Source organism: Scyliorhinus torazame, chromosome 20 (assembly GCF_047496885.1).
Source record: "Scyliorhinus torazame isolate Kashiwa2021f chromosome 20, sScyTor2.1, whole genome shotgun sequence".
NCBI lineage: Eukaryota > Metazoa > Chordata > Chondrichthyes > Carcharhiniformes > Scyliorhinidae > Scyliorhinus > Scyliorhinus torazame.
The window spans coordinates 10,933,399-10,960,622 of NC_092726.1; the positions used below are offsets into that span (position 1 = coordinate 10,933,399).

General features: G+C 48.7%; 1 protein-coding gene across 3 annotated transcripts in view; it reads left to right on the forward strand.

Moving 5' to 3' along the window:
* LOC140396862 (netrin receptor UNC5D-like) overlaps positions 1–27,224 on the forward strand; it is a 523,350-nt gene that overhangs the window by 396,396 nt on the left and 99,730 nt on the right. For all 3 annotated transcript variants that reach the window (XM_072485654.1, XM_072485652.1, XM_072485653.1), the window contains 5 exons: positions 10,509–10,689; positions 12,860–13,027; positions 17,884–18,048; positions 21,622–21,654; positions 26,409–26,594. In XM_072485654.1, coding sequence (XP_072341755.1) covers positions 10,509–10,689; positions 12,860–13,027; positions 17,884–18,048; positions 21,622–21,654; positions 26,409–26,594 — 733 coding nt within the window. The remainder of the gene's footprint in view (positions 1–10,508; positions 10,690–12,859; positions 13,028–17,883; positions 18,049–21,621; positions 21,655–26,408; positions 26,595–27,224) is intronic.

The window sequence follows — 27,224 nt, forward strand, 5'->3', positions numbered from 1 at the left end:
CGACACATGTGGATTGCATCTGAGAGATTGCTTCTCTCACCCTCGAGCAAACGCATGAGTCGAAGTGCCGGCTAGGTGATGTGTTATGTACTCTGGGATAACACGGGCTGCAACTGGATGCATCTTCAACCAAAAGATACTCCAGACCTTGAAGTTAGTTCAATCTGATTTATTGAACCAGTTCTCTGAGTTTGACTCTCTGCTAACCTAAGTGTGGTTACTCTGTCTGACTGAACCAGACTCGTTCTTAGCCACGTGCTGGAGGTGTGATACTGTACATACACACTGACTCACTCTGTAGATGTTCATCAGTGGAAAGAGGCGGAGTGTGAGTGCCTCGTGCCTTTTTCGTGAGATACCACCCCTGAGTGTCCTGCCTGCTCATTGGTCATGTCCTGTTCTCTGTGTTCATTAGCTGCCTGTCTGTGCCTGTCTATATATCATTATCTGCATGTCTGATATCATGACATCTCCCTTTTTAAAAATGTTTTCTTGGCACATGGGAACGTACTTACATGTGGTGACATATATTAACATATTTACAAGCGGTGGCATATGTGAACGTATTTACATATGAAGACAGCTGTCTAATGTGAGAAAACAGAACATAGCAAACAAAACAAATGTTCATAAGTCCAGTCTCTGGGGCTTGCGTCTGATCCTTGTCGACCGCCGGAGAGGTGGTGGTGGGAACGACGGCGCCTTGACAGGCGGGATGAAAGCCTGACTGGTGGTGCAGACCTGCACAAAGCTGCATAGTATCCAGGCTTCCCGCAGTTTAAACATTGCCTGCCTCTTGCAGGGCAGTGTTTCTTTAAGTGGGCGTTGCTGCAGTTCGAGCACATCATGACGTCGGCGTCCTGACGCTCCGCGCGTTGTCGCACATGCGCAGTGTGGGTGTCGGCCGCTTCGTTATCCCGTTCGCGTCGCGCATGCGTGGGGCCCCGGGAAAAGCGTGCAAAATGGCCGCTTTCATCAATGCTGAGGCGCTGTATCCGGGAGATGGCCTGCACACTCTCTGCCTCGTGGGAGGCAAGTTTCTCATTTTCAGCCGATTTGTACTGGGCATAGCGATTTTTGGCGTGCTCATGCACTGTGCATGTTTCAATCGTGACTGGCAGGGTCATATGCTTGATTTTCAGTAGCTGCTCTCTCAGAGCATCATTGTGAAAACGATTTGGTCTCTGATCATGGAGTCAGCAATATCACCAAAGTTGCAGGACAGCACTAGCAGGCGGAGGTTAGTTAGGGAGTTGAAAGATTCATCTTTACCTTTACGCTGTTTGAATATGTAGCGCTCGAAGATTTCATTGGTGTCCACTTCACAGTGACTGTCAAACTTGTCCAGGGTGGTCTGAAACTTTATCTTGTCCTGGCCTTCGGTGAAGTGAAAAGAGTTGAAGAGTTTGATGGCGTGATCACCCCCTGTTGAGAGGAGAAGCGCGATCTTCCTTGCATCAGACGCACTCACGTGGTCTGAAGCTCCGATGTACAGCAGAAACTTTTGCTTGAATGTCCGCCAGTTGGCACTGAGATTGCCGGAGGTCCTGAGCTGGTGAGGAGCCTGAATCTTCTCCATGGTGCCGGGATACATTCGCTGGTCTTCAAGGAAGGGACTGAGGGTAACCACCTAGATTAAGCAGTCTCCTGGTAGCATGATGTGTTGTGTACTCTGGAATAACACAGGCTGCAACTGGATGCAGCTTTAACCAAAAGATACTCCGGACCTTGAAGTTAGTTCAGTCTGATTTATTGAACCAGTAGCACAGTTAGCACAGTTCTCTCTGGGCTAGACTCTCTGCTAACCTAAGTGTGGTTACTATGTCTGACTGAACCAGACTTGCTCTTAGCCACGTGCTGGAGGTGTGATACTGTACATAAACCCTGACTCACTCTGTAGATGTTCATCAGTGGAAAGAGGCGGAGTGTGAGTGCCTCGTGCCTTTTGTAGTGAGATACCACCCCTGAGTGTCCAGCCTGCTCATTGGTCATTGTGGTAGACCGTATTATATGTATTACGGTACCTGTGTTGGAGGTACTATTGTATTAGAGATACGTGGGTAAATCCCTGTCTGCTGGCTCCGCCCAGTGGACGGTTTTAAGAGGTGTTCATCTCCGGCTGCAGCCATTTTCTGTTACGAGCTGCTGGGGAACACATCTTGTCTAATAAAGCCTTTCATTATTCTCTAATCTCGCTTTCGCAATAATTGAGCGTGCATCAATTTATTAGACAAGATATTGAAAGATGGATCTCCGCATCAAGCCGGACCATCTGCAACTGAGCCCCCACGCGGCAAACGCTTCGGCCACCTTTGATCACTGGCTGGCTTGCTTCCAGAGCTACATCAGAATGTCCACAGACCCACTCACGGAGGACCAAAAGTTACAGATCCTCTACTCGAGGGTGAGTCCTGAAATTTTTCCACTCATCAGGGACGCGCCTAAGTACGCTGAAGCTATGGCACTGCTGAAAGGGCACTATATTCACCCGGTGAACCAAGTATATGCTAGACATCTTCTGGCCACAAGACGCCAAATCCCGGGGGAATCCCTGGATGACTTCTACCACGCCCTGCTGGCCCTCGGTGGGAACTGCGACTGTCGGAATGTTTCAGCTACCGAGCACACTGAATTCTTTATTTGGGACGCCTTCGTCACAGGCATGCTGTCCACACAGATCCGACAGCGGCTGTTAGACGGAGATACACTAGATCTTAAGAAGGCTAGGAGACTCACAAACTCTTTAGAGTTGACCTCTCGTAACGCCCAGGCGCACCCCCCCGGCAGCGCGGCACCCCCATAGACAGCGTGGACCCCACCTGCTTCCAACCCAACCTCATCCTCCAATTCACCGCAAGCCTGCGCCGCGCGGCAGCCGGTCAACCCTGGGGGGCCCAGACGCTACTTTTGTGGGCAGACCAAACACCCCCGGCAATGCTGCCCGACCCGATCAGTGACGTGCAAAAAATGCGGTAAGAAGGGGCACTTTGTTGCGGTATGCCAGGCCCGGTCAGCTGCCGCCGTCTCCGCACACCCCGCGGGTGACCCGGTCCCACGCCATTCTCCCCCTCGCAAGCCATGTACGGTCCGTGGGCGCCGCCATCTTGTACTCCGCAGGCTGCGTGCGGCCCGTGCGCACCGCCAGCTTGTCCACCGACTGCCATGTGTGACACATGGGGAGGCCACCTTGGACGGCGCTGCAGGACCCTGACCCGACTGGCCGTTTATCGCCTGCTGAAACCTTCGCCGCTGTTCAACCCGGGGCCTCCCAACATCTGCCGCATCTCACCTCCATTACTCTGGACCAGTCTCGGCCACGGAACCTCACGACCGCCACGACGACGATGGAACTCAACGGGCACAAGACGTCCTGCCTTTTCGACTCCGGGAGCACGGAGAGCTTTGTTCACCCCACCACAGTAAGGCGCTGCTCGCTCACGGCACACCCTGTTAAGCAGAATGTCTCCCTGGCCTCCGGATCCCATTCTGTGGAAATACGGAGGTACTGCATTGCGAACCTCACTATCCAGGGCGTAGAGTTAAACAACCTCCGGCTCTACGTCCTCCCCCACCTCTGTGCTGCCGCACTCCTGGGCCTGGACTTACAGTGCCACCTCCAGAGCCTGACTTTTAAATTTGGCGGACCTATACTCACCGTCTGCGGCCTCACGACCCTTAAGGTCAACCCGCTTTCCCTGTTTGCGAACCTCACCCCGGATTGCAAACCCGTCGCTACCAGGAGCAGACGGTACAGTATAAAGGACAGGACCTTCATTAGGTCGGATCTAACGGCTGCTGAAGGAAGGCATCACCGAGGCTAGCAACAGCCCCTGGAGAGCCCAAGTGGTAGTTGTAAAGACCGGGGAGAAGAACAGGATGGTCATTGACTACAGTCAGACCATCAACCGATACACGCAGCTCGACACGTACCCCCTCCCACGCATATCTGATATGGTTAATCAGACTGCACAGTACCGGGTCTTCTCCACAGTGGACCTAAAGTCTGCCTACCACCAGCTCCCCATCCGCACGGACGACCGCCAATACACTGCTTTCAAAGCAGATGGCCGGCTCCTTCACTTCCTTAGGGTCCCCTTCGGTGTCACTAATGGGGTCTCGGTCTTCCAATGGAGATGGACCGAATGGTTGACGGTATTGGGTGTGGGCCACCTTCCCGTACCTAGATAACGTCACCATCTGCGGCCACGATCAGCAGATCCACGATGCCAACCTCCGCAAATTCCTCCATACCGCCAAACTCCTTAATCTCACTTATAACAAAGAGAAATGCATGTTCAGCACCGATCGCCTAGCCATCCTTGGCTACTTAGTGCAGAATGGAGTAATAGGGCCTGACCCCAACGGCATGCGCCCCCTTATGGAGTTCCCTCTTGTCCACTGCTCCAAGGCCCTGAAACGATGCCTGGGGTTTTTCTCTTATTACGCCCAGTGGGTCCCCAATTGCGCGGACAAGACCCGCCCACTAATCCAATCCACAGTTTTTCCCCTGTCGGCTGAGGCCCGCCAGGCCTTCAACCGCATCAAGGCGGACAGCGCAACGGCTACGATGCAAGCTGTCGATGAGTCCCTCCCCTTCCAGGTCGAGAGTGACACATTGGACGTAGCTCTAGTTGCCACCCTCAACCAGGAGGGCAGGCCGGTGGCCTTCTTTTCCCGCACCCTCCCTGCCTCTGAAATCCGACACTCCTCTATCAAAAAGGAGGCCCAGGGCATTGTAGAAGCTGTGCGGCATTGGAGGCATTACCTGGCCGGCAGGAGATTCACGCTCCTCACTGACCAACGGGCGGTTGCCTTCATGTTTAGTAATACACAGCGGGGCAAGATAAAAATCGATAAGATCCTGAGGTGGAGGATTGAGCTCTCCACCTACAATTATGAGATCTTGTATCGTCCTGGGAAGCTTAACGAGCCTCCTGACGCCCTATCCTGCGGTACATGTGCCAGCGCACAAGTGGACCGACTCAGGACCCTACACGATGACCTCTGCCACCCGGGGGTCACCCGGTTCTTCCACTTCATCAAAACCCGCAACCCGCCCTACTCCATAGAGGAGGTCAGGACCGTCACCAGAAACTGCCAAATCTGCGCAGAGTGCAAGCCGCACTTCTACCAGCCAGATAAAGCACACCTGGTGAAGGCCTCCCGCCCCTTTGAGCGGCTCAGTATGGACTTCAAAGTCCCCTCCACTCCACCAACCGCAACACGTACTTTCTGAACGTGATCGATGAGTTCTCCCAGTTCCCCTTCGCCATCCCCTGTCCCGACATGACTGCTGCCACCGTCATTCAAGCCCTCCACAGTATATTCACACTGTTCGGTTTCCCCACCTACGTTTACAGCGATAGGGGTCCTCCTTTATGAGTGATGAGCTGCGTCAATTCCTGCTCAGCAAGGGCATTGCCTCAAGCAGGACGACCAGCTACAACCCCCGGGGAAAAGGGCAGGTGGAGGGGGAGAACGAGACGGTTTGGAAGGCCGTTCTGCTGGCTCTAGGGTCTAGCAATCTCCCGGTCTCCCGCTGGCAGGAGGTCCTCCCCGATGAACTCCATTCCATACGGTCACTCCTGTGTACCACAACTAATCAAACCCCTCATGAACGTTTTCTTGTTTTTCCCAGGAGGTCCATCTCCGGGACATCACTCCCAACATGGCTGGCAGCTCCTGGACCCGTCCTGCTCCGGAGGCATGCACGGATCCAAAAGTCTGACCTGTTGGTTGAGAGGGTCCACCTTCTTCATGTTAACCCGCAGTACACCTATGTGGCACGCCCCGATTGACGCCAGGACACGGTCTCCCTCCGGGATCTGGCACCAGCTGGATCCCCACCCACGGCACCCTCACCAACCCCTCCACCCGAACCATTCTTCTCTGCTCCACCCACTACCCCACCAGCGCACCTCAACGCAGCCCCCGCCCCAGGAGGATCCGTCCACCCACTGGTTCCACCCGGAGGTAACGAAGTAGAGGACTGCACGCTCCCGGAGTCGAAAATGCCTGAGTCGGCGCCTGCATCACCACCGAGACTGCGACGGTCGCAGAGGACCTTCAAGGCCCCCGATCGATTGATTTCTTCGTTGTAATTGTTACTGTGGCTGTTATTGTTACTGTTAAAGGCTTTGCCACCACCCCCGCCAGACTCTTTTTTTCAACAGGGGGTGAATGTGATAGACCGTATTTTATGTATTACGGTACCTGTGTTGGAGGTACTACTGTATTAGAGACACATGGGTAAATCCCTGTCTGCTGGCTCCGCCCAGTGGACGGTATAAAGAGGTGCTCATCCCCGGCTGCAGCCATTTTCAGTCACGAGCTGCTGGGGAACACATCTTGTCTAATAAAGCCTTTGATTATTCTCTAATCTCACTTTCGCAATAATTGATCGTGCATCAGTCATGTCCTGTTCTCTGTGTTCATTAGCTGCCTGTCTGTGCCTGTCTGTATATCATTATCTGCATGTCTGCATATCATGACACTAGGAACAGCCAAGGACGTGTGGCAGTCAGTGCCGGTATAATCGTAACAACGTAGCTCTCGGGCGGCGATTAAGACGGGCACATAAACACTATGCAAACATTTCTAAAGTGAGATAATTAATACCAAACTGCCCCTTCGCTGATCTACGCATGCTGTGCTGCAAAATCATTCAGTATAACCTCGTCCTCACAATCAGGCACCAGACAAAAGACAGCCACTGTCACCATGGTGACTGCTGCAGCAATTATATTTCTTTTTAACCAGTAGGTAATTCTGAGGAACTATCAGCTTGTACATGCACTGAAAAGGCGATCACGAGGGAAACTGTTAGCCATTCATCACTGATGCATTATTACATGAAAAACATCCATCTGATATTCTAAGATGTTGAATAACATTAACCTTCTTGTACTCTCTGGAGTCAGTCAAAATACCCCTGGGGATCACAGTTTTCATAAAAAATTTGGCGAAATAAGAAAAGAACAGAATTTGTGCTGTAGCTGGGGACATATCGGTCACTAATGGGCAGGAAATATTAGTTTCTTACTGTGTAATTCAATAAGCAGAGGGATGCTGAGCCTGGTGTAATATTAACTTGCCTTCGAAGTCTGCCTTCATGTCACTTGGAATACTGCAGAATCATCAGAGAGGCATGCCAGGTAGGATCTGTGGCCTGTGGCTGGGGTTTCGCAGTGTACATAGAACAGGATGTAGAAACATGGGGCATGATTTCACCAAACTATTTCCAAGTGTCATTTTTGGGTGAGTTTGGCGGGGTGCTTCCCGTCACCCACACTGGGTGTGATCCAACGGATAGGTTTCTAAGGATCTCATGACCAAGCTGTGCCCGAATAGCAGACAGCTGTGTGCCGTACGGCCTGGCCATTGAAAGCCGGAAGACCCCAACAATGGGCGGGATCACTTTTCAGCAAATGTGCATATTAGAGCGAGGCAGTAAGATTCCCGAAGACCTGAGGCTTTGGGATTGAACCTCTTCGCCTCAGAGACCTCGAGCAAGTGCCGTTCGGCAATGGTCCCCACTAACAGGGGCCAGACGGAATGGCAACCGTGGTGGTCAGAGGATTGTTGGCCCCCATCTGCATGCCCTTTGGGCAGGGTGGTGCCACCTGGGTACCCTGGAAGTGCCAGGCTGGCACACTGGCAGTGCCACCTGGGTGTGAGCCTGGCACTGCAAGCTTCTCGGGTGGCACTGATATGCGCACTGTCAGGGTGCTGGGTTGGCACTGCCAAGGTGGCAAACTGACATTTTGTTTTGCATGCGAGCGATTGGGCCGGGGATACCCCACGTGGATGTTTGGGGGGGGGTTGCTGTTGCTAACTTTGCCTTAGTTCAATTGCTCTGTTTTATTACCTTTGCTCTTGAGTCGCCAGGTACCTTTATGATACCGCCACGAGGTTCAAGTCCGAGTAATGATCAATAATCCAATACACCGATTAGTAAGGTTTAAATCAAAGCACATTTATTATACACAGTAATCGCTACTCATGCACAAATTCTACATCTAAGCTACTTCTACAGCTAACAGGCCAATACTTAACTTGGAACTGGCCCACCAGGTCAGGGAAACAAATGGCCTTTCGTTTGGGTTCTGAGCCTGCGGGATTCGAAGTTGGTACAGATTGGTAGCTAGGAGCGCCTATCTCGTAGCGAGCGTTGAAGTAAGACTTACAGGTTCGATCGTCACTGCTCCTGGTCACGGTCAATGTTGGTTTGTTGTTGCTGGGTGACCCGGGCAGGACGAAGAGCTGAAGAGGAGCTGCTGAAGCGTGAAGAGCTGGAGAGGACGTGGAGAAGAGAGCGACTTGAACTTGGGGCTCAATTCTTATAGTTCCCAGGGGCTTCCTGCCTTTCGGGGCGGACCCTGTACCTGGTCCCAAGTGATTGGACTTTGTCCCAGTCGCTTGGTTCGATTTTCTCCAATGCTGGAGCGGTTCCCTGATCGATGGGCGGTCTTGAGGTGCTCGTTCACCTCCTTTTGTGTTGGCTTCTGCTGGCGCCGAAGAGTCTGGTTTTGCTTTGTGTGTCTAAATGTTGCTCATTGTTCCCGGGGATTGCTCATTAGAATGCAGATGGCTGGTGTTTTGTTATGCTGATGGTTGCTGGTATAGATCTTGTCTGGCCTTTCCAGAGGTAAATACACAGCCAATCTGCAGCTGCTCGTTTTTGTCCTGTTGGCTGACTTTCCCATCAGCCTTTGCCATTCGCCATTTTGAATCGGGAGTTGGCCATTTTAAGTGGCTACATTGCTGGGAACCTGCAACTGGAAACCTTATTAACAACAGCGGGACCAGTTGATCCTGCTAGCGGGCTGCCTCTGCCGCCGAAGAACACGCAGTGGGTAAATCCCGCCTTCAGTCACTTTTTGGGCACTTTCTCACTGGGCGAGCCCACACTTAGAATTGTTTTCATCACTGGCAAGACTGGCTCCTTAGAGATTGAGCTGCCATTTTGAAAGGGTGCCCCGATCTCAAAGTGAGCTTCAGGAATCCCCACACCACACCCATGGCAATGTTACCCCCCCCCCCCCACACCCCTCCCACCCCCTGCACACATAGACATTATCCATCCCACCCCCCCCCCACAAAGCGAGGACACCGTGCTATGGGTCGCTGAGGGCTCACCTTTTCAGGACATGCCCCCCCCCCCCCCCCCGTTTGCCAGAAACACCACCCTTCACCCAACCAATCTTCCAGAGGCCACTTCATACCCGCTCTGCACACCCCCACCCTTCATACACGCCCTACATCCTCCTTTCATGGGCACGACCCCCTTGGGCCTTGACAGTACAACCCAAGGGCACTGTCACCCTGGGTTTCCTCCTGCAGTCCAAAGATGTGCAGGTTAGGTGGGGTTACGGGGATAGGGCAAGAGAATGCACCTAGTTAGGGTGCTCTTTCAGCGGGTCGGTACAGACTCGTTGAGGCTGCCCGCCAGCGGTATCTACTGGTCTCCCCATTGTCAATGGAATTGCCCATTGACTGCGCCCCTAGTCGCCAGGAAACCCTTGTGCTGGCGTGGGACTGGAATTTTCCACCGGCGTGAACAGCCTGTGAATCCCATCCATAGTTTTTTGTGCTATGGCTGTTTTTTTTCAGAATAATCGTTAGTGTCACAAGCAGGCTTACATTAACACTGCAATGAAGTTACTGTGAAAAGCCCCTAGTCGCCACATTCCGGCGCCTGTTCGGGTACACAGAGGGAGAATTCAGAATTCCCAATTCACCTAACAGCACATCTTTCGGGACTTGTGGGAGGAAACTGGAGGAAACGTGAAACCCACGCAGACACGTGGAGAAGGTGCAGACTCCATACAGACGGTGACCCAAGCCGGGAATCAAACCTGTGCTAACCACTGTGCTACCGTGCTGCCAATCCTTGTCTCCTCTGCCTTCCAATTTTGCTTTCTACTTTCCTGTCTTTCATTTCCATATTTCCCTCTATTGCGCCTCCCCGCTAAAATTGCCATCCAAATGTCATACACTCAAAAGTTAAGGGTTGCAAGGAAAGATTTGAGGGAGTTGCTGTGCCCCTGGTATTGCGCAGAGTTTCTGGATGGTTGTGGATTCTGGGGTCGCAGGCACCGCTGTTCAATTTCATTAACTGCACAGGTGCCAGGGGAGTGGTTGACCTTGGGTGGGGAGTTCAGAACGAGGGGTCATGACCTCTGGATGAAGGATAAGCCCTTTCGGACTGGGATGAGGAAAAATGTTTTCATTGGGAGGATTGTTCGTCTTTGAAATTCTGGAGCCCAGAGTGAGACTCTGTTGCTGAGTATTTCATGACGGAGAGCAGTAAATTGTTCTTGGACACTAGGGGAATCAAGGGATATGGTTACAGGGCAGGAAGGTGGAGTTGCTTTGAAATAATCTTCTTGAATCATGAAGGGGGCTTGAGGGGCCAAATAAGCTGCACCTGCTCCAAATTCTTCTGTTCTTAAGCATTGTTTCTTGGAAAACCCGTATCTTAGCACATCCTTTGCGTTGCTTTGTAGGTCGAATGGCTGAAGAATGAAGAAGCACTTGACCCTCAGCGTGATCCGAACATTTACACCACGGCAGAGGACGACCTAGTCATTGAGCAGGCGCATCTCTCCGATTCAGGCAACTACACCTGCGTTGCTTCAAATGTAGTTGCCAAGCGACGCGGCACTGCCACCACGCTGACTGTGTTTGGTAAGAAGTGCAATCATTTTGCAATATTTGGATTAAAGTAAGACTTGCACTTGAGTAACGTCTTTCACAACCTCAGGACGTCCCAAAGCAGTTCACAGCCAAGCCTTTGAAGTGAAGGACCAGGTGTGGCCGACTTGTTCATGAAAGAAAACTGTTATGGGCCGGGGTTTAGAAAACTCCAAAGTATATCATGGAGTTCACCTGGCCTACAACTGTTTATAGATTTTGGTTACGATGACCACAAGAGCCTGCCTTTCAGGTGTTATTCATCAGAGGTCTTCGACACTTTTAATCAAAAAACATGCTTTATTCTATAAATTTAGTTAACATTTGTGTAATCACAGTAAGAATTTTATCAACGACAAACATAAAGACCCCACACAGCTGCGGTAATCTATGTCCTTAATGACTTCACCCTGAACTGTTCCAATTCAATAACAAAATCCAAATAAAAACCAGAAACCCTTTTTCAAAGGAGTGGCCCAGCACACAGCATTCTTACTTATATAGGACGGTTGTCATTGATATTCTGCTCCCCTTCTCAAACAGCAGATTTGAATTCCTTCCAGAATGCAATTATCTCTTTTAAGTTACCAAGCAGTTTGGAAACAGCTTTTAAAATGAAGATAGAGAGAGACACTTCTTTCAACCTGTGCAGTTCAAAACCAGTCCAAACTCAAAAAGAAAGTAAAACCTGCAGAGTCACAGCCCGGATCCACCCATACATTGACATCACTGAAGCCACGTGATAAGACAAAAACATTTCTTGAAGGGACATTCACATGACAAAACCCTCACGCACACAGCATTGAAATAAATGTTTTAAGTGTTGGTCGGCAGTCTAATGTTTGCTGAGAAACCAGGCGAACTGTCCCGCTCTACTTGGAACAGTGATACGGGAGCTTTTACACCCATCTGAGAGGGCAGGGGGAGCCCCCGTGAGCGTTTTAGGTCAGCCATTTTGGACTGAGGTGAGGAGACTGTTTTCACTCGGAGGGGTGTGAGTATTTGGCATTCCCTACCCCAGAACGTTGATGATGTTCAGTTATTCAGTATATTCAAGACAGAGGTTGATGTCTTCTTGCGTATGAAGGAAATTGAGATATGGATGTGGTACTGGAAAGAGGACTTGATGATCAGCCGTAATGTAATTGAATGGCAGAGCAGGCCCCAAAGGTCGAATGCCAACTGCTCTTGCTCCTGCCTCTCATCGAAAACACAACGGGCTGGATTTTACAGGAGACATGTTTCCCACCCCCCTCCCCCAAACCAAGAGGTCAGTTGGGAGCCCGCCGATGAAAAAGCTGGCTGTCCATCAGCTATTTTACACTCGGTGGGGGGGCGGGGGAAGGGTGGTGTTAATAGGCTCATGGCTGTCCGTCCTCTGGCGAGGAAGAGCTGCCAGCCAATCGGCACCAGGTTCAAGCGGTAGCCACTCTGGGGTTCCAGCCTGTCCCTGAAGAGAGGAGGTTGTGGTTGCTAGGCTGAAGGGAAAGCCCAGGTATCAGCATGACCTGGCTGACAGGTGAAGTGAGGGACTGAGGACCAGGTTTGAAAGGCCAGGGATGCGGGGGGTGAGGAAGGGTTAAAGGCAGGTCAAGACTTTGGGAGGGGAATGCCTTCAATAGGCTCAGGGGATCCCCATCTGAAGTACTCCCCCCACTGCTGCCCGCATCCTCCTGCCCAGTGAAAGCTGCCAGGCCACCTGCTGGGCCTGCGTCTTGCCCTGCCAGAGGTTAAATAATAGTGTGGGTGAGCATTCAAGTGACCAAAATTATTCTCAATAGATCCAATGGCAGTTAGGCTGCCCAATGCCTTCACCACCCCCTGTAAAATGGGCCAGGCCAGAGGCAGCAGACAGGCCACAGACTGAATTTAATGAGCCCCCCCTCACCCACCCCAACCTTCAAACTTGCTGGATGGGGAGCGTAAAATCTAGCCCAATATCTCCAACAGTGAAACACTCCCTCGGTATTGCAGAGGAAACAGCCTATATTATGGGCTCGGGTTTCTGAATCAGGGCATGAACGCACAATCTTCTAACTCAGAGGCGTGAGTGTTAGCAGCAGGGCCTAAGCTGCCACCTCGCCAGCAACTGGAGTCAATAGTCTGTTGATGCTCATCGACTTCACAGTGCAGTTGATATGTCTCACTGATGTCCTTGTTTCAGTGAATGGTGCCTGGTCGACATGGACAGAATGGTCACCCTGCAGTATCCACTGTGGCAGAGGCTGGCAAAAACGAACACGGACCTGTACCAACCCAGCGCCACTCAACGGAGGAACCTTTTGCGAAGGGACCTCGGTGCAGAAGATTGTCTGCTCCTCGCTTTGCCCAGGTTAGAGCCTCAACCTAAAGATAAAAGAACTGGCAAAATTGCAAACATTGGGGTTGCTCGGCAGCCGCAAGATGTTAATGTAGATTTTTGTCAATCTAATATTTGTGAAGACTGGATCCGCGCAACAGACCACTAAGAGCGATAGGTATTGTTATTACACTGAAATACCTTATGCTTGATAGCCATAGTATTGAAACCAATATAAAGCAGATGAATTGAGCAATTTTAGCTCCTTTAAAGTAATAAATTAGATTTTTTTTTGAACCAGTGCAACAATCAAAAAAGCTTGAAGTGGGTGACGCTCAGAGAGCTGATATAAAACCCAGCCAGCTCCCTTCCATCATCATTACAATCAGTGGAACTCTTACCATTCAGAAGTCACAGAGTGGTAATGAAGGAATAACGGGAGAAAATGAGAGAAACACAGTTAGCCAGTCAGGTGGGGGAGCCTTCATCAGAACAGGAAAATGTTCGAGACGTGACTGGTTTGAAACAAATGCCAGCAGCCGGGAAAAAGGGAAGGAACCAGGGGAAAGGGAAGGTGGCAAAAAGGGATGATGGTGCAAGGCAAAAGAAGATGGTAATGTGACAAGCAAAGAACCAGCCAGAGTTTACAGAGGGCTTGTGTAAGGGGAACAGCAGATTCACCGGCAGTAGCTCCCATTCACAATAACGGGGAAGAAATTACCATCTGAAATTATTGAACTTGATGTTAAGTCTCAACGGTTGACAATAATTGGTTGGTCTGAGGATACATTTCTCACCCTTCACTTTGGACTGCTAATAGGTATTAAGATTAGAACATTCATGAGTGTCAATTAACAAGCTAAAAGCATTTCTTACTCCGAATTCTTCTCGATTCAGTTGATCCGCTGCGAAATAGTTTGATAATGAGAAAATGCTATCTAGTTGGTGCTCTGATTTAAACTTTGACTTGTTTAAAGGATAAGGCTTTTAATTGACTGCATTACCAACCTTCTCTCCACGAATTCTGGTTGATTTCAAAGATTACTTCTACCAGATATCTGGAAAAAGTTTGAAAGCCGCCCGCCGCACTCGTACATCAGAGTTCAGAGATCACACTTCGTGTAAAAAATAAGCAAAATTTTCTCCTTGCTATTTTTTAAAATAAATTTAGAATACCCAATTCTTTTCCAATTAAGGGACAATTTGGCGTGGCCAATTCACCTCTTTTTGGGGTTGTGGGGGTGAGACCCACGCAGACACAGGGAGAATGTGCAAACTTGCTATTCTTAACCAATTTTACTAAGACATGAAAAGGAAGTCACTCACTTTCTGCCGATATTTTCTGCCTTTTCACGCGTGCGGGCTGGATTTTCAGCCGCCACCATGGCTGCGCCCCCTCACCCACGACCCGCACGAGGCCATTTTTCCAGAGGTGACAAATCAGTGATCCTGACAGGCTTAGTACCCTTCCCTGTCTGTCTGGGTGCAGCAGCAACCACAGGCCAGTGTGTGGTTCGTGTCTTGCCCCCACCCCACAGTGTTGGCCCGCTGGCAAGAGCCTTGTTTAATTTAAACTTTAAATTACAAAACACCCACCTACCATTGCATCGTACTTCTGCTTTCAAGCCATAAGGCCTCTTCTTTAATCAGGCGGAGAGCCCATTCTGCAGCCATTAATTAACCACTCCATTGAGTAACTGCTTCCTTCTTGGTGTAGGCTTCTGACCTTGATTTGAACCCGAAGACGGGGTTCAGATCCTACAAGGGCGATCCAGTCGCCTGGGTTTTGTCAACAGAGAGAATTGAAGGAACCCTCCAGCCTTGAGAGACACCAGTAATTAGCCCCTGATGGAGCTCAGTGCCACTGTTTGGGCCACTTGCCCAGATGGTGCATTCACAACCCTCCTGAAAGGGCAGGCTAGATTACAACAGAACATCACAACAAATGATAAATATCACAACAAACGAGTGATAAATAGTCCGGAGACATGAGTTCAAATCCCACCCGGGCAGGTGAGAAATTCACATTCAATAAATTAAATCAACCTGGAATAAACATCTGGCATCAGCGATAGAGATCATGTCACCACTGGATAATCGTAAAGAACCAGCTTGCTCGCTGATGCTCTTCTGAAATGAGTCTGCTCCATCCTCACCCAGTCTGGCCTACATGTGACTCCAATCCACACAGCGATGTGGTTTCTCCTTCCGTGCCCTCTGAAATAGCCCAACAGGTATGTTAGCTGTGCCCAGAGGGGCTCTCATCCAAACAGACTGCAGTGTTTCAAGAAGGCAGCACGCCGGCTTCTCAAGGTTCAAATGGGCAGGTGTAACAAAGGCTGACCTTGTCATCACTGCGCACACCCACCCAGGACATTAATTTGTTTGTAACATTTTGCGGACCTCTGCCCCTTGCTAAACACATCTTAGCACACAACTCAACAGTTCAGTTTTAAAGTTTGTTGTTATTGTCCCAAGTAGTTAAGACCCGGATCAGGCTTTCCGCCTCAGCGTGAGCTCCATTTCTAATTTTATTAAGATCCATTTGCAAAGAAAAGACAGCTGCGTCCTTCACAAGTTGAATCTCGGCCACATTTGCCATTTGCAATGTGCCAGACATTTTGTCTTAAACCTCTCTTTGTTAATCATTTGATCATAATCTTCAAAGTGTATTCATAGAGGAGCTCACATCTGCTGAGCTATTGAATTAGTGCAACACTTTTTCCCATCAAGGTTTATTGTTGAAGTATTGGGGAAAAACATTCTCTGTAAAGGTGCACTAATTTTTAGCAGGCTTGAGCTTTAATTCAAGACATAATTAGGTTGTCTGAATTTATTCTGTGGATTAGCAAGAATCCTAAAAGATTCAGCACTCGACACTCGTTTCCGTTTGGAGGGTTAACCATGTTAATCCTGATTATCATCAAAACCAATAGAAATAGAGGAAGCTATTGAGCCTTCGAGCCTCTTCTGCCATTCATTGAGATCATGGATGATCTGCATCCTAACTTCGCCCCGTATCCGTCAGTACCTTTGGATAATAAAGATCTATTAATGTCAGGTTTACATGACAAATTTCACTTGGCAGCACCGTCCCCCTCCTAACTAGGCAATATCTTCACAGAGCAAGAAAGTAGCCCTTTATTAATTACTTTAATAGCTCATTTGGCCTCCTGCTGGGCGGCCATTTCTGCGAACTTATCTGCCACTGGCAAAATGGCATCCGACACTCCCTTCCTGCATTGTGCCAATGTTCATGCTCCACCTGAGCTTACTCTCGCCTTAATTCATCTTTCCCAATCACGAGCTTCCCCTGAAAAACGTCTGCGCTATTCATCTCAAATACTTGTTGTGACAGAAAATTCCACATTCTAACCATGCTCTGGGCAAAGAGGTCCCCCCTGAATCTCTTACTAAATTGATTAGTGGCTATCTTAGATTTATTACCCCAAATTTTGGTCTTCCCCTCCAAGTTGAAACATCTCTACTTGTGCTGTGTCAAACTCTGTCGCAATGTAAAAGACCTCAGCCAGGTCAGTCACAGTCCACAAGTATGAACCTTGGGTGAGTAAGGTATCAGACTTGGTCATGATGACACCCTTCCCCTGCCTTTCTAGTTGGTGAAATGCTCACTGTGTAAGATCATGGGCTGGATTCTCTGCTCCCCGGCGCCGAAATCGCGTTCAGCGACAGGGCGGACAATCCGTTTTGGTGCCAAAATTGGGAGTGGTGCCGGTTTTTGAATTCTCCGCCCCCTGAAAAGCGGCATTCTACTGAGAGCCGCCCCGCGATGCTCCGTCCCCATCCGGCCGGGTTCCTGGCGGCGTGGGTTACATGTGCTCACACCATTTGTGAACTCGGCCTGACGGCTGCAGACTCAGCCCGGGGCCGCCACAGTCGGAGGAGGAGGACTGATCGGAAAGCAGGGGGGGTCTTCATTCGGGGCTGGGGGCACTGTGTGAGGGCGGTCGGGGGCGCGCGAGCAGCCGGAAGGAGGCACTAGTTTGGCGGTCCGCGGGGTGAGTCCGCCATGGAGCAGGCGCGGCTGCTGCAGGCCGCCACTGTGCACATGCGCAGCCTCGGAACCGGAAGTGCTGAGAGCCATATTGGCTGCTAGAGCTGCGAGTTCTACGCTGCGTCCCTGTTAGTCCCCAGAAAACAGGGAATCGGTGATCGTTTTTGCCAGTTTTCCTGGTATAATGCACCACCGTTTTCATGCCAGCGTGGGGACTTTGTCTCCAAAACAGAGAATCCACCCCTGTAAGTTAAGTAATGCATGGTAGATGATGGGGCTTTCAAGAGATGGAGGAACTATTTGAAGTTTTGCTTCCTGGGCAGCATGGTGGCACATTGGTTAGCACTACTGCCTCACAGCTCCAGGGTCCCAGGTTCAATTCCAGCCTCGGGTGACTGTGTGGAGTTTGCACTTTCTCCCCGTGTCTGCATGGGCTGAAGTGGGGTGCTCTTTCCAAGGGCCGGTGCAGACTGATGGGCCGAATGGCCTCCTTCTGCACTGTAGGGACTCTATGATTCCTCAAACTCTGCACTGAGAAAAGAAGCCTCAGCCTGCAGTCTTTCCGGAGTGGAAAACCCCCTCAGTTCTGTATCATGCTGCTCAGCCTTTCGCACATTGCCCAGTACCCCTCATGTTTGAACATGTCCACTGCCGTTTTGGTGAATTGTGATCAACAAACAGGCGAGAAAATTAATGTTTGCCCACATCTGCCTTTACAGCCCTTTGCCTTGACAAAAACAGCTGGCACCGCTCATAAAAACTGCTGTCTGGACAACATAACAAAAGAAGAGGGCATGTTCTCTCACTTGATCTTTCTATAACTGAATTGTCAGAAGTAAAACATATTTCTGTTTATTCCTTCTGTGCGATGAAGTGGACGGTGGCTGGGAGCCTTGGAATGGCTGGTCGGTCTGCTCCTCTGAATGCGAGCACCAAAGAGTCCGTGCGTGCGTGGCTCCCGAACCGAGATATGGTGGAAGGTTCTGTGAGGGAGTGAACCAGGATTCGGAGAACTGCACCGAGGGGCTGTGCATTCAAGGTACGTAACAATGTAGCTTTTATGAACATAGCTGCAGTATGCCATTAAGCTGCCGCAAACTTCGTCATGCTGAATTGGCGCTTAATTCGGCAGGAGTTAGCTTCGAGTCAAAGACAACTATGAGAATTAAGGTGAATGAAAAGGCATTGCCTTTTGGGGGAAATGTATTGAGGTGGATAGAAAACTGGTTGGCAGAGAGGAAACAAAGAGTAGGGGTAATGGGTCCTTTTCAAATTGGCAGGCAGTAACTAGTGGGGTACCACAGGGATCAGTGCTGGGACCCTAGCTATTCACAATATGTGAATGATTTGGATGAGCGAACAAATGTAACGTCTCGAAGTTTGCAGATGATACCAAGTTAGGCGGGAGGGTGAATTGTGACAAAGATGCAGGGATCCTACAAAATGATAAAAGCAAATTACTGCGGATGCTGGAATTCTGAAACGAAAGAGAAAATGCTGGAAAATCTCAGCAGGTCTGGCAGCATCTGTAGGGAGAGAAAAGAGCAAACTTTTTTCTGTCTGTTAGCTTTGACAAAGAGTTATTGGACTCGAAACGTTAGCTCTTTTCTCTCCCTACAGATGCTGCCAGACCTGCTGAGATTTTCCAGCATTTTCTCTTTCGATCCTACAGCATGATCTGAACAGGTTGGGCGAGTGGGTAAATTAATGGCAGATGCAGTATAATTTGGATAAGTGTGAGGTTATACTTTGGAAACAAAAACAGGAAGGCAGATTACTACCTGAATGGTTGTAAATTGGGAGAGGGGAGTGTGCAGCGGGACCTGGGTGTCCTTGTGCACCAGTCGCTGAAGGTAAGCATGCAGGTGCAGCAGGCAGTAAAGAAGGCTAATGGTATGTTGGCCTTCATTGCGAGACAATTCGAGTATAGAAGCAGGGATGCGTTGCTACAATTTTACAGGGCCTTGGTGAGGCCACACCTGGAGTATTGTGTGCAGTTTTGGTCTCCTTCTCTGAGGAAGAATGTTCTTACTCTCGAGGAAGTGCAGCGAAGGTTTGCCAAACTGATTCCAGGGATGGCAGGACTGTCAGATGAGGAGAGATTGACGAGGTTTGGATTGTTTTCGCTGGAGTTCAGAATGAGGGGGGATCTCATGGAGACTTATAAAATTGTAACGGGACTAGACAGGGTAGTTGCAGGGAAGATGGGTGTGTCCAGAACCAGGGGTCACAGCCTGAGGATTCAGGGTAAACCATTTCAGACTGAGATAAGGAGACATTTCTTCACACAAAGAGTGGTGAGCCTGTGGAATTCATTACCACAGGAAGTAGTTGATGCTAAAACATTGAATATATTCAAGAGGCAGCTAGATACAGCACTTGGGGAGAATGGGATCAAAGGGAAAGCAGGATTAGGCTATTGAGTTGGATGATCAGCCATGATCGTGATGGATGGAGGAGCAGGCTCGAAGGGCCAAAAGGCCTCCTCCTGCTCCTATCTTCTCTGTATCTATGTATGTTTAGAAGAACAGGAATCTCCACAGTTAAATTGCAGCCAATGACAAAGCGGCAGCTCATGTTTCTCAGATTCCACTGACACACAGGTCTCTCGTAGGGCTGCCTTGCATCCTTCGCATTTCCTCAGTTAGAAACCTCAATCCCACACATTGCTTGCCTGCCCATTGCTTGGTTTGTCCACATAGGCTGTGTGAAATGCTTTCCAATGGGCTTCAGGCAATATATGAAGAAACAGCAGCGTTTGCTTCGACATTCATCAGTGTCTGAGTAATTCAGTTCTTATACCTGTTTGAGTTTTATTTTCCACTGGCTGTCACTTAGGTGTTTTGCACCTACACAGTAATTTACATTACTTTTAGAAATTAATATTTTCATTGAGTTTCTCTTTTATTTCTGTGATGCAAATGTTAAGCTTCCCTAATCTCTCCTCAAAGCTCCTTCACTTCTTTGAGGATGATGCAGCTGAAACGGATGGTGGAACACCCTCTGTTATATGTGCACTCTGATCATTATCTGCTCAGGATTCGTAAATTATTTAAACTGTTCGAATTTATTTGCTGTGACTAGATTTGCCTTCCCCATTGTGCTTTTCTCATTTTCCCAGCATCCAAGCTCATGTGAAGGGAATTCACAAGTTTTCTACAGGCACATATGTGGAGTAAAAGGGTGGTAAAAGAAGGGTGGGGCATAAAAAAGGATTCGCGCATGCAGGCAGGAAAGGTCCGAGGTGCTAAATGAGCACTTTGCATCTGGCTTTGGCAAGGATGAAGCTGTCAAAGCTGTTTGCACCCATGGAATGACTTGGGAACGCAGTGACTGTTGCCTCGGCAAATGCAGCCTTTACTGACTGGAACTGGGATTTTGAGGGTACAGGACTATATTTGAACCAAGCTGATCCTGCTGTTTATGAAGAAAGAGATGGGTAGCTCCCTCATCCTTTCCAGCAATCATGCTGTGGATCACCTGCTGCTGAGGATAAGAAGCCAAGCTCAGTGATCCAGTGGCAAGTAAACATGAGCATGTGCAACACTGCATTTTAATCATTGGTGGCCAATCTGCGCAAATCATACAAAGCTAAAATTAATTTGAACGGTTGGAGCTGGCTCAGTGTCTAAAACCAGGATAGAGTTATCGAGGGCAGCGGAATTCTCGGTCTGCTGACTGACTTTTGCTGATCCCTGATTTACCCGTTGGCCTCATCCAAGGAGGTGAGAAAGCAATTTTCTTTCCGGGAATTCAGGAGAAACACCTTCACCCTGGAGCATGTTCAGAACGTGGAACTCACTGCCACAGGGAGCAGTTGAGGCGAATCTAAACAGGTGCATTTCAGATAAGCATGCAAGGGAGAGAGGAGTAGAAGGATATATATACTGATGGGTTGACCAAGAAGAATACTCTGCTGAATGGCCTGTTTCTATGCTGTCAGTACTTCCTCGGAGTTCGCACCACTGAGGGGCCAGTAAGCTTTGAAGTACAGGCTTCATGATGCTAACCAGACCCTCTGCATAATACAATAGACATTTGGGCACGATACTGAATGGGTACAAATGCTGCCAATGCAACACACATGCTCACAAGGGGAGGCAGGAAATACACTGAGAGATTAAAAATGAATCAAAAACTGCACCTGCACCCACTTTGCAAAAAAACTTCACCAGCTCTGTTTCCCGTCATTCTTCGCTTCGGAGCATGAAAGAAGCTGCACTCGCTGCCAACGCTAGCGGTCAGAGCTGCTTGCCTCAAAGTGAATCGGGTTAAGGTTTGCTCGTCGTCACTCGCTCACAGGTTTGAAGCCGCAATGTGCCTCGTACACTTTGGTCCATCCACTTTGATGAGTTTGCCAGATTGCCGTCGAGGGTTGCTGGGCGAGACACAGGGGAAATATGAATCCTGTCAATCACACTCCATGGAGATGTGCCTCCTGCTAGCTAATCAGACACACGTGGAGCCACTGAGAGCAACTGCAATCCACACATGACCTATCCCAGCTGGTGAAATGTTACAGCAAAATAAAATTAGACCAAAATGAGAAATAGCATTTGCATATAAAGCTTTTGAACGCGTACTATTCATTTGCTCTGTTTTCTTTCAACAGGCCAGACGCCTCTGCAGGAAGTGCAGCCTCAAAGTGAGTACTTCTAATGATACTAGTTTTAATTTCCTAGCGATAAGCTGTGCCCAACAAGATAAGTGCGGCTGAGGGAGGGCACGTAAATCTGTCTGAGCTCACAAATCTTAATAAAAACCTGCAGCCTCTCCCTCCACGCCAGCCATTTGGCGACTATGCCCCCTTTGTTGTCGGATTACCTTCAAGTAGTGCCCCTGAATGATTTCCTTGTTGTCGTTTAATAGAGGGCATGTTTCGATAAAACCTTCTCTTAGTTGCCTCCTCTCAAGGTGAGTAAATCCCACCTTCTCTGCTCTTTCCTCATAAGTTATTCCTTTGATACCATGGATCAGCTCCAACAAGAAAGAATTTGTGTTGCTCTACTTATGTAAGAAGACGCCTGCCAGAACTTTACAATAATGGGAAGCGACATACGCTGAATCGCTTATCTGTTTTATATTTTAATGCATTCTTCTGCACAGCACCTTGATGGTTTGAGTATTTCCCTTGTGTCTCGCAATATCAATCTTTACATTTTTCAGTGAGCCGACGGGCTAAGACTGATGATCCCATATCTTGAAAGCAATGCACCCCATTCTCACAGGTTTTTCTCTAAGCCAAAAAATGTTAATTTTTCTCAACTTTTATGATTTTCACAAACCACTGCTCAGTTGTTTCCCTGAAGATCCACGTGTGGACAAGAATAGATTTCACCCGGCTGTACTTCAAACTCAAGCAGAGAGGTTAACATACACCTTAGGGCATCACGTACATCGACAATATCCATCCAGACACGGTTATGCTGCCAGCATGCGGCACTTTGCAATTGGAGATTTGCAAAGAACAAAGAAAAGTACAGCACAGGAAAAGGCCCTTCGGCCCTCCAAGCCTACGTCGACCATGCTGCCCGTCTAAACTAAAATCTTCTCCACTTCTGGAGTCCGTATCCCTCTATTCCCATCCTATTCATGTATTTGTCACGATGCCTCTTAAATGTCACTATCGTCCCTGCTTCCACCACCTCCTCCAGCAGCGAGTTCCAGGCACCCACTAACCTCTTGTGTAAAAGACTTGCCTCGTACATCTCCTCTAAACCTTGCCCCTCGCACCTTAAACCTATGCCCCCTAGTAATTGACCCCTCTACCTTGGGGAAAAGCCTCTGACTATCCACTCTGTCTATGCCCCTCATAATTTTATAGACCTCTATCAGGTCGCCCCTCAACCTCCGTCGTTTCAGTGAGAACAAACCGAGTTTATTCAACCTCTCCTCATAGCTAATGCCCTCCATACCAGGCAACATCCTGGTAAATCTCTTCTGCACCCTCTCTAAAGCCTCCACATCCTTCTGGTAGTGTGGCGACCAGAATTGAACACTATACTCCAAGTGTGGCCTAACTAAGGTTCTATACAGCTGCAACATGACTTGCCAATTTTTATACTCAGTGCCGTGGCCAACGAAGGCAAGCATGCCATATGCCTTCTTGACTACCTTCTCCACCTGTGTTGCCCCTTTCAGTGACCTGTGGACTGTCAATACTCTTGAGGGTTCTACCATTCACTGTATATTCTCTACCTGTATTAGACCTTCCAAAATGCATTCACAAATTTAATTTGTAACATGTACACCCTGGTCTTCCAAACCGGATGCACCGCGTGATGCTTGTGCGTATCAACTTTAACCGCACATTGAATTCACCTTTGGCCATGGAGTCTAAGTTACAGAAATCAGTTGTGGGTTGGCAAAAAATAAAGGATTAAACCCCAGGAATCAGTGTGTTCAGTGTTAGCGTACGAATGCTAAATGTCCACATGTGGAATCGTTTTACTTTTTAATGGAGGGATTGACCCATTTGAATGCAGCTGTTCAAATAGCAAACAAAATAAATGCGTGCGAATACGATGAGCATTGATGCATGGAAATCACACCCTGTAAATTCTGGTGTTAAATGTGGATTTTAATCACTAACCGATAGAAATGTCTTTTACCTTGGAATGGTTGGGATTAGTGCTTCGCGATTATCTTCTGCTGATGATGGTCATGCTTTATGTATTGCCCACTGAGAATACAGCCGCTGACTGAGCAGACTGAGCCGTGAGCAGACAGGAATGCAGAGGAATATGGAGCATTTATGTACTACTTGCTGCAAAATCCATTTATTTCTCTTGGCCTTCTTCAGAACCTTTCTCTCAGGGGGCTGTTGCCCTGTGGAATTCTCTTCCCCAGGAAGTAGTCGGGGCTGGGACATTGAAGTTATTCAAGACTGAGTTGGTTAGACTGTTGATAGACACGGGAGCGAAGTGTTATGGGAGGCCAAAAGGAAAGACACAATCAGATCAGCAATGATCGTATTGAATGGCCGAGTCCTGCTCGTACATCCTGTGTTCCTAACCGTAACAAGGTGACTCGGACGTGGTGCAAAGCATTTGGCCCTTCAAGCCGGGTCCACCATTCACTGTGACCATGGTTGAATTTCTGCCTCACCGCCACTTTCCTGCCCGACCTCTGTACCCGTTGATTCCCTTAATGGGCATCAATCCACATCACAAAACCACTCAGTTCAGAATTTCAGGTGGGCAGCACGGTGGCGCAGTGGTTAGCACTGCCGCCTGACGGCGCCGAAGACCCGGGTTCGATCCTGGCCCTGGGTCACTGTCCGTGCGGTGGTTGCACATTCTCCCCGTGTTTCAGCCCCACAACCCAAAGACGTGCAAGCTAGATAGGTGGATTGGCCACGCTAAATTGTCCCATCATTGGAATTTGTTTTTAAATCTAAAAAATAATAAAAAGGCCTTGATTATGGAGATCATTTTCACCGAGTGTTTGAAATGCAGAGAGAGATAGCTGAATAATCAACATCCTAGCTCCTGCTTGTGTCCTACATAACCCAGATGAACTGAATGACAACATTTAAAATTAAACAAACTGTTATTCAATACTCCGCTGACCGATCGTAGAAAAATTATAACATATCCCAAGAGCCCCAATTTCATGCTGAAATGGACAGAGTTACACAATCCAGACCGGAAAACGCGAGGTAGGCGTCTTGAAAGTTCAGGAACCTCTTGGGACAAAGATAGGACTTGAGTTATTTCACCATTCAGTCATCTTTGAAAGCCGTCAAACCAGCTTTTGCAACAACTCGCCCACAGTTGCAGCCATCCCTCGGATGGTCATTTTGTCATTTTTGTTTGCATAATTTTGTCAGCTGTGGCTCAGCGGGCAGCCTCTGATTCCAAGGTTGTGAGTTTAAGTGCCACCCCAGCACTAGAGCCGAAACACCCAGAGCAGTGCTGCGTTACCGGAGAAAATGCAGAGCCCGTTGCTTGAGGACGCAAAAGAAGGATTGGCGGACATAATTAAATGACTCGAACTAAACGTGTGCTAGAAAAAGAAACCATTTTGTTACGCAGAGCCGTTGGTAATTTAATGAATCTTTTTCTTGTTATTTTGTAAAATGGATTCTTTAAACAGCTGCAACTGGTTAATTGTCTTCAGGTGGCTTAAGCGATATAATCATGGGTGTTATGAGCATATTCATTACAACAGAGTGTTTGTTAATCCTACCGTGACTGAAATCAAACTGTCAACGAGCCAAGCAGCAACATGTGTCTGTGCAGGCAGCAACTCAGAATGTGTTGTCATGCACTGAGATGCACTGGGCATTGAATGCCTTCCGAGGTCCCGTTTTCAGGCATCGGTGCTCAGTTAGTTCTACAGCTCTCTTGCATGTTACTTTGCATCTAATTCTATTGTTGCAGGTTAAGAAATCTGTGAGCACGATATCCTCCCTCAAACACAGTTACAGTGGAGTGCCATGCCTGCTGTGGTCTATGCACAGCAAAATCTCACCAACACAAGTGGAATGAATGACTGACCCATTCATCTGGGATTTCTTTTGCTGGAGCCAGTTGGAGGAATGTCGGTCCAGATGGGCGGCACGATGGCACAATGGTTAGCACGGCTGCCTCACAGCTCCAGGGACCCGGGTTCAATTCCAGCCTTGGGTGACTGCCTGTGTGGAGTCTGCACTTTCTCCCTGTGTCTGCATGGGTTTCCTCCGGGTGCTTCGGTTTCCTCCCACAGTCCAAAGATGTGTAGGTTAGGTGGATTGGCCATGATAAATTGTCCCTTAGTGTCAAAAAGGTTGGGTGGAGTTACTGGATTACGGGGATAGGGTGGAGGCGTGGGTTTAAGTAGGGTGCTCTTTCCAAGGGCCGGTGCAGACTCGATGGGCCAAATAGCCTCCTTCTGCACTGTAAGTTCTATGATCCATGGACTGTCAGACCAAAATCTAGTGCCCTTTTATGTTCATAAGTTCAAAAGATATAGGAGCAAAATTGGGCCATTTGGCCCATCGAGTCTGCTCCGCCATTCGATCGCGGCTGTCTCATCCTGACCTTCACACCACTGTCCTGCCAGTTCTCCATCACCCTTCAACCCATTACCAATTAAAAATCTGTCTTAACTCCTCCTTAAATTGACTCACTATCCCAGCATCCTCCGCACTCTGGGGTAGCGAATTCCACAGATCAGTGTTCATTTCCGTGAATAATATATCTGATTGCGAACGGTTTGGGAACAGTTTTTCTTTTCCATTTCTGTGCTGGTGCCTTCTTTGTCCTGTATAAAAGAATGGGTGTTAAATTATGACTCGATGTGCGTGGACAGCTCCAGCTGTCATCGCTGCCAATGTCGTGACAGCTTGGCTGAGGAAGAGAAGGAATGCAGACTTATCAACTGCAGAGTTACATCTAATACATCTGCCTCTTCTAGGTATTGAGACCAACAGTGACGTGGCTCTGTACTCGGGTCTTGGTGCAGCAGTGATTGCAGTTGCAATGCTCGTGGTGGGCATCACATTGTACCGAAGGAGCCAAAGTCAATATGGTGTCGATGTTATTGACTCGTCCGCCCTGACCGGTGGCTTTCAGTCCTTCAGCTTCAAGACTGCCAGACAGGGTTCGTGCCCCGGTGTTAAATTCATTATTTCTGGAATGTTCTCCTGAATTGTATGTGTACAACGTGAGGTTGAATGAATAGCTTGGTCAATATTTCATACACTCAGCAAAGCCACGTGAAATGTCCCGCAAGACCGGCTGGGGAACGGGATAGTTGCTGTGGCCCCCGTGTGTTACTTACATCGTAGACACCTGCTACTTCTAGCGAAACACCAAATTGATTCTTAAAAAGGAAGGAGCAGGATGGCATTGGATCATGGGACACAGGAAAGTCAGACAGAAGGTCGCAGGTCCATCAAGGACCCTCCTCAATTTTATCCGTTCAAATCCACAGATGTAGAATGGGGTGGGTACCATCAGGGAGGTGCGCTTTGAATTGGCTGGCTTTCCTGTAATCATTGAGCTGTCTCCCCAATGCGGTGCACTCAGCAAACCTAGAATGCAAATGCAGAAGGAAACCTGGGGAAATGTAACTTGCCATGACTTTTAGAAATTTGTCTAATTTTTACTCTCTGAGTACTGGTCGCACGCCTGCTGACACAGTTTATTGTGGGTCAGCAATTTCTCCCATCTCATTCACATTCTTGTCAAAAGGCACTAACCATCCACCACATGCAGCTCTGAGGGGAAA